The sequence below is a fragment of the Gossypium raimondii genome, chromosome 3, assembly GCF_025698545.1.
Source record: "Gossypium raimondii isolate GPD5lz chromosome 3, ASM2569854v1, whole genome shotgun sequence".
NCBI lineage: Eukaryota > Viridiplantae > Streptophyta > Magnoliopsida > Malvales > Malvaceae > Gossypium > Gossypium raimondii.
This window is the reverse complement of record NC_068567.1, coordinates 26,004,103-26,011,955: the sequence shown is the minus strand read 5'-3', so window position 1 is coordinate 26,011,955 and position 7,853 is coordinate 26,004,103. Positions and strand designations below refer to the sequence as shown.

Here is a 7,853-nt window from a genome sequence, read left to right as displayed (position 1 = left end):
AGGGGTGAGGGGTTTTTATATATATATTTTTTTACCGTTGGGGGAGACAATGGTCAAAACAATGACCGTTTGCACTATTCACCTGCGGGGAAAACGCGTCCCCTGGGACGCGCTGACGTGGCAACAAAATGCATCCACGTCAGCGCTCTTTCTGTCCATGTGGACAAAGCGCGCCCTTGAGGACGCGTTTTCCTGTCACGTACCCTGACATCGCGCTGACGTGGACGTGTTTTTGGGGAAAATGGCCCATTCCAGTAAATATTTATTTACCGGGCCCATTTCGGTAAATATTAAAAAAAAGGGCTTTTAATTATATTTTGCCCTTAACAATGATTATTTATTCATTATTATTAAATGTGTTTATTAATTTAGTGTAAATATCTTTTATATTTATCTTGAATTATTATTCTAATTGGTGCATGTTACTTTACCTATTTTTATTTTTATTTTTTAAAATTAGTATTAGAGTTTACTTTCTTATATAGTCCAAATTTATATATTATTTAAAAATTTAAAGAAATTATGATTATCAATTATATATAACAACCATTAAAATTATATTATTAAAACTAACTAAAATTAAGAGAAACTTTTGAACTGATAAAATATAATTTATTTTCCATTATATTATTAAATTGACATTTTAAAATAATTATAATAATTTTTACATAAAATAGGGTTATATAATAAAAGAAGTCTAGACATAAGTTTTCTTCATAATTATATAGAAGTGATTACATAAAATAAATAGTGAAAAGGGTATTTACCCGCTGTGTAAGGAAGAAGCCTATGGTAGTGATAATATTTTTCCTTTTGATAAATTTATATTATTTTATGATAAAACTTCAAATCACAATTAACCTCATCTAGTATTATTTAATTAATTCATAGTTTTATTTGGTATTATATTTTTAAGATACATCTTTTTTTATTATTTTACATTAATAAATTACAATTTATTTATATTAATTATCATTTAAGTGTTAGAATTATATATCAAGTTAGCTCTATTAAGTAATATTGGACTGTTAGATATTTTCATAATCATGGGTAAAAAAATAAAGAAGGGAACAAGTAGAAGAAGAGAACAGCCAGAGAGTTCTCTTTTAGCTGCTTCCTTGCCAATTGGTTTGTAGCAGTTTGAGCTTCAATAGTCGTTTATAAGTTGCTGTTTATTTCAATATTTGTTTTTGTTTTTGTTTTTGTTGCTGCAACTGTTGCCACCAATTCCATTAATTTGTTGGTGCATTTTGATTCAACTATTGCCGCCATCTCATTGCTACCAATTGCAGCACTGTTTGCCATATAACGTCATTTTGCAATTTTCGCAAAAATATAAAATTTGATCACATTCAATACTTTTTATTAGAGTTTAGTTTTTATAAATAATGATGAATAATAATAATTATTAGTGTAGTTTATTATCTATTTAAAAAATATATAAATTGTACAGGATCTCAATACTCTTTTTATCTCTCGAAATTTATAATTTTTGTTTTATATATATTTTTATTTTTATTTTTAAAAATAATATAACTCTAATTTTATTAAAAATATTTTTAAAAAATCGTTAGAGTTTTAAATGATTTAATAAATTTCATTCATTTAATTTTGTTCTTGTTGTCAAATATATATATATATATATATATATATATTTATATTTACAATCTATATATAGATAAAAATACATATTGTATTTAATAATATTATCATAATTTTATATACAACTACAAATAAATTACTTTATTAATTAAATTCCTAAAAATATTATAATTTTGTTTGAAAACTAAAATTTTAGATTAAAATAATAATTTTAAATATATAAATGGAATGTCCAAAATTATTCGAATTACAATATCTAAAGTATTTGAATTAACACCCATGTGTATATTTTCTATTCATATTCATATACACTATGAATAATACCGAACAATAAATCTAATAAATATGTAATATATAAATCATTAAAATAAGAGATCAAATAGTGTTGAATGTTTAATTTTTTTAATGATTATAGTTTAATTTAGCATCATCTACCTTTATAACACATTGGTTAGTTTGACTGTTTGAAGCAAAAGCAATTTTCAATTCCACTACATTTTCTTTCGCAATGACTGTTAACAAAATTAAAAGATAATAATTACACAATATATTTCCACTCATAGACAACTATATGTTTTAATAAAACTTAAGAATAATAGATAGTTAGTGTATTTCTACAACATATTTACTTTTACAGACAATTATATGTTACATTATCTAGAGATGTTTCATTATTGTAAACATCTAATTTTGTCTGGGTTTACGGTTGTGAATTTATTAAACTTTGAAATCGTTGGATGAGAGTTACAATATAGTTGTTTTTTATTTTAAGGTTAAATAAATTTAGCTTCAACATTAAAATCAAATTTAAATTTTGAGATAGGGACTAAATCAAATTGATTTTACAAGTTTTGGGCTTGAATTAATTTTGCAAGAGAATTTCATGAGATTGAATTTAAATTAAGTTTAAAATTATTTTGAGGTTAATTTTAAAGTTGAATTCCAATTCAATTAAATTTTAAAAAACTCCGGCGGATATTTGGGTTTTTGGGAAATAGAATTTTTAAATAATTTTGAGAATAAAAATGTTTTGGGTTTTCTTTAATAGATATTTTATTTGGTTTTCATTAACCTAGTCTAAATCGGATCAAATCTAAATTGCTTGAGGTTCAAATCGGGTCAAGCCCAAAATCAAATCCAAACCAAGCTGAAATTGAGTCAAGTTCAAGAGTTTAAATTGGTTCAAGGGCCACAAAATCCACATGTTTATGAAATGTCAGGATAAGATTTAGGGTCCGTTTGATTGCCAGTAAAATGTTTTCCGTAAAATGATTTCTGGAAAATATTTTACTTTTCTGTAAAATGATTTACTGGAAAATATTTTACGGTGTTTGATTGAATCATGTAAAATATTTTCTCATTGCTTTGGCGATTTCAAAATATTTTCCGAAAAAGTTGTTTTACATATATTAATATATATTATTAAATTTTTATATTTTAAATTTTTTTACATATATTGCAATGATTTATTTATAATAATATTCAATTATTAAGCTACAATATTAATCGTTCTAAATTGAAAAAACTAATATCAAATAAATTATTTGTAATTGTGTTAAAAAAACAAGTATTGAATAATTATAAATTGCTTCGAAACCACAATGAGTACTAGAAATTATAATATTATCCAAATACATAATTAGTAGTACACCACATAGTAACAACATTGCCCAAGTGCATAATATTACACCACATAAAAGTATCAATATCTTCAACCTTGAGAAATTTTTTGAAGCCAAATTTTTTTATGCTTCTTACTTTTAACTAAAAAAGCTTTGGCATCGGATTCATGATTCACTAGATAATCAAATACAGAACACAATAAGTCATCATCAAATCCTTCTTCCTCCATCGACATCACTTGTTCGTAAAGCTGTGATGTCTTATCAGCAGTAAATTGTTTCAAAGCATTAGCAATTTTGCCAAGTTGTTCACCCACAAATTTAATTTGTTCATCAACGAGACTTTCTTGAACACTTTTTCTTTTACGTTTGGATGTGCCAGATGAAGATACATTTGTTCTTACCTCTTCAGCCTCTTCATTGTCGCAGTCTATAGGCATTGAATCTTCATTACCATCATCCAAATCTATGTCAGCAAATGTTCTGGCAAAACTCCCTGTTGTCATATCTTTGCCAACAACCAAAGCCATTTCATCATAATGATCAATACTTTTATTCAAAAATGGTTCATACTTCTTGTGTGCCTGTTGGATATTATACACAATTAGAATAACAAGTAAAAAACAATTGAAATATACTTAACATATATATACATATATTACCATCACTGCTGCATCATATGTCGCTCTATCACATGTGATCATTTTCATGTTATCATCCCATCCAAAACCACTTTCACCTCGAATTTTGCATATAATCTTCCACTGGTTTTTTACTGTCCTCAAATGATTTTCCACATGCTTCGCATCGCATTGGACTTGGAATCTTTCAGAAATGGCGTTGACAACTCGATTAATAGAAACTGCTTTGAAAGTATTAGAAGGCTTATTTCCTTTTCGAGCCTCCTCTGCTAGAATTTCAAGGAAAACATGTTCCATCGATTTTGTCCACCTGAATTGCTTGGAAGTCCCTTCTTTGTTGCCCTTACCCATTCTACATTAAATAATTGTCATTGTCAATCATTTTAATATCCAACAAGCTTAAAATATAATAATAAATTCAATATCCAACAAGGTTAAAACATAATCAATATCTAACAAATTCAAGACATATATCAAAATCCAACTAACTATAAAAAATTTCAATATCATTATCCAACCAACATTTACAAAAAAAAAAAACAATTTTAATACTAAAACATACATAACATAGAAACAATAACCCTAAGCCCTAAATTTACCTAATATTTCTAGCCATATAATCAGTCCACATAGTTTGTGCAATTTCATCTCTCTTAGCAGATCATTCTCTTGCTTCTTGTCTTTCTTCTCGCTCCGTGAGAGTTTGTATTATCGAATCAGACTCAGTCGCCTCGTATAATCCTTGATTAAGTAAATCACTAGGATCAACTCCCATTATATGATTATGAATTATACAACAAGCCAAAACTATATCTACTTGAGTTTGAAAATTCGAAAATGGTTCAGCATCTAATACACGAAACTGTTTCTTCAAAATCCCAAAAACACATTCAACAATGATCCGTAATGATGAATGGCAAAGATTAAAGAGTTCCTTTGCATTTTCAGGCCCTTCAGCACCAAACTCTTTTAAATGATATCGGACACTACGATATGGGGTAATACATCCAATTCGGATGCCATATCCAGCATCAACAAGATAATATTTACCTACAATTTTACAATGCATAATTAATACTAATAAACTATAAGCTTACTATAACTATTTGTGATAAATATTACCTTCCGAAATTCTTAATCCTCTTGGGCGTGAAAGTGCATCACTTAAAATACGAGAATCATGTACACTACCTTCCCAACTAGCTAGAACATAGGAAAATTTCAAATCAAATGTAATGGCAGCCAATACATTTTGTGTCGTCCCCCCTTTACGGCTACGAAATCTTCCTTGCATGCTAAGTGGAACGGATGCACGAATATAAGTTCCATCTAATGCTCCAATACAATCTTTAAAATAAGGATAAAACCTTGGATTGTTTCTAATTACACTAGGAGTTGACTCATCAGGTAATCTAATAACTAGTCTACACAATTTCAAAATAGCTCTCAATACAACCCTAAAGTAATGGTGAACTGTCTGAGTTGATCTATAATATCTAGATCCAATCACTCGAAACCTTACATTATGACCAATTATATGTAAAAATATAACTACTTGCTCCCTAATATTGACAGATTTAGATGATTGTAACAAATTATTCCTACTAAGAATATCACATAAATTAAAAAAAGGGATCGGTCTCATCCTTATCACATCAATACAATACTGGTCACCACTACATAAAATATTATGAATATAATTTTCTCTTTCATAATCTCGATTCACACGAGGGTGAGAAGCAATTTCCTTCCTAGTTTCTAATTTTTTAATCCAAATAGCCCCAAAAGCTAAAACTGAAGCCACGACTCCGACAATTGCATTTTGATGTTGATTACGATCCATCTACACAAAATAATGCCACACAAATATTAGTTTTCAAATATATTATTTTAATTATTTTAAGTTTCACTTTACTTAAATCATGTGTGGGTTTTATTTAAATATAAATATATATTTGACTTAAATTTCACTATATACAAATTATTCTAATTGATTATCAATCAAGTTGAAAAGGAAATGTTATGTGAATTTTATAATAGCATTATTTTTTATTTAAGGTTTCTTTTAAATATAAGATTTATATATCAGATTTTTAAATTATCAATCAAGTGGTGTATTACTCAAAATTTATCTATAAGATTTATTATTTTATAAATTAGTAATTTTATATTTTTAAATTGATTTTTCTAAAATTTTATTCACGCGATTTAGCTAATGAATGCAAACATACTAGCAAATGCAAACATATATATAAATATGTATATATATTACACTAACAAATGAAAGTACTCAATAGTTGCAAAGATAGATCACAACCCAAACAAAAGATCAACTCTTCAATCTTCTGGTTTACTAAAGCATAGTAAAGAAAACGCAGAAATTGAAACATAGAAAGCAGCTACAAACTTATTTAATTGTCTTTTCATTAACAAGCATTCAACAGCTACAAACATATTTGAGCTTTTTCTGTCAAAATGCATGTGCCTCAATGAAAGTTGGCTTTTGCAAGCTCAGTATTGCCATTGGTGCCTAAATATGGTGCTTGACTACACTAAAATAACTGTCCAAATAAGATCAATCCAGCAAGTAAGAAATTGATTTATCACAACTCAAATTACAAAGAATTTGACCAATTTATCCTTAAGAATCCAATTTATAATGAATCAATACCAGAACTCAATTTATCCTTAAGAAACCAGTTATTGGATTCAATTCTGGAAGAATTATAAACTGTTTAATGGAATCCCCATCAGAAACATAAGAAGGAAGGTCCTTTGCAATAAAAAGACTTTTAACCTGAAATGACTACAATAAACAAATACCATTTATTTGTATCAATTTAATGATCAACAAAAGAAAAGAAAGTAAAACTCAAATCTTTTTCACAGTAACTGGTAGCTATCGTTTACGTCTGCCAAATTAAACTCACATACTTAACCTACATTAACTTGTAATATAGGGTAAATAGGGAATCGTCCCACGAGGAAGCTTGCAACAAATCTATTCGAAGCAATTTAAAATTAAAGTAATGTAAAAAAAAAACATGCGAAACAAAAGAGAGGAAAAATGGGGGAAGTTTATGTTTTACGATTGCTAAAAATAGTCTCAAGTAATAAATAAACTTTGGCTCGAATTAAAACTGCTGAGGAGAAAATATCAAGAGAAGAATAATGCTTAGTTATTGACGCCTTAATCCACCAAGCACAAGTCCTTTGTAACCTGAAATTAAGCTAAGAAATCAAATTAGCAGCAAGGCTGAAAAATCACTTACGAAGCGACTTCCTATCCCTAGTAAATTATTCAATTAGAGAACGTCCATGATTGAAATTTACCTTTAATTATCTTTGTGTTGACCTGTTAAAGGTTTTTAGAGATTTAGAGACTTCGCCTGGCCTTAACCAAAGAAAATCCACCAGCGACTTCTAAGATTAAATCTGAAGTTGTCTTAATTAGCTACGGCCAATTAATTATCACTAATTCTAAGCTTAATTGAGAAATTCAATTCCTCAATTTGCACTTAAATGATTATAAGAAAATTTCCCAAATTAATTAGGTGATCACTCCAATTGAATTAGAAAAAAAATCTTTGGAAGATAAAATCAAACAATTCAAGAATGCCAAATTTGATTTTAGAACAAAATAAATTTTTAAATCACTTGTGCTCGGTTTCATAAGTGTCTAACTAAGCATAAATAAACTAGCCGATTCAGCCGATTCACCTCATTGTGAACACATAATGCTTCATTCATTAAATTCACTAGGAAGGTTGCAACTTGCTGCTTCTTTTTTTCACGAAAATCATCCTTTACTTTCCAGCTAAATGTCACCCCACATTGACCAGCATATGTCGAAATTAGGATGAACTTCCAGACTGAATTAACTACCCTAAAAAGGTGAGTTGATTCGGCTTTGGCTTAATTTCTAGAGGTGTAGAAAAAATAAGGAAATTAAGGCTTCAAATTGGCTAGCTAATGGAATAATGTCAAG

At 28.1% G+C, this 7,853-nt stretch overlaps 1 protein-coding gene across 1 annotated transcript; it reads right to left on the bottom strand.

Annotated features, from left to right (window-relative positions):
* Positions 1–3,201: 3,201 nt before the first annotated feature.
* On the bottom strand, positions 3,202–4,214 carry LOC105793946 (uncharacterized). The gene is made up of 2 exons (XM_012622864.2): positions 3,887–4,214; positions 3,202–3,808 (listed from the first exon to the last, which is right to left on the bottom strand). The coding sequence occupies exons 1-2, from the start codon at positions 4,160–4,162 to the stop codon at positions 3,314–3,316; spliced, it is 771 nt and encodes a 256-aa protein (XP_012478318.2). The 5' UTR covers positions 4,163–4,214; the 3' UTR covers positions 3,202–3,313.
* Between the last annotated feature and the right edge of the window lie 3,639 nt (positions 4,215–7,853).

Coding starts and splice junctions, on each gene's coding strand:
- LOC105793946 (XM_012622864.2), bottom strand. CDS start 4,162: ATGGAACATGTTTTCCTTGAAATTCTAGCAGAGGAGGCTCGAAAAGGA. Junction 3,809..3,886: donor CATATGATGCAGCAGTGATG/GTAATATATGTA, acceptor AATATCCAACAG/GCACACAAGAAGTATGAACC.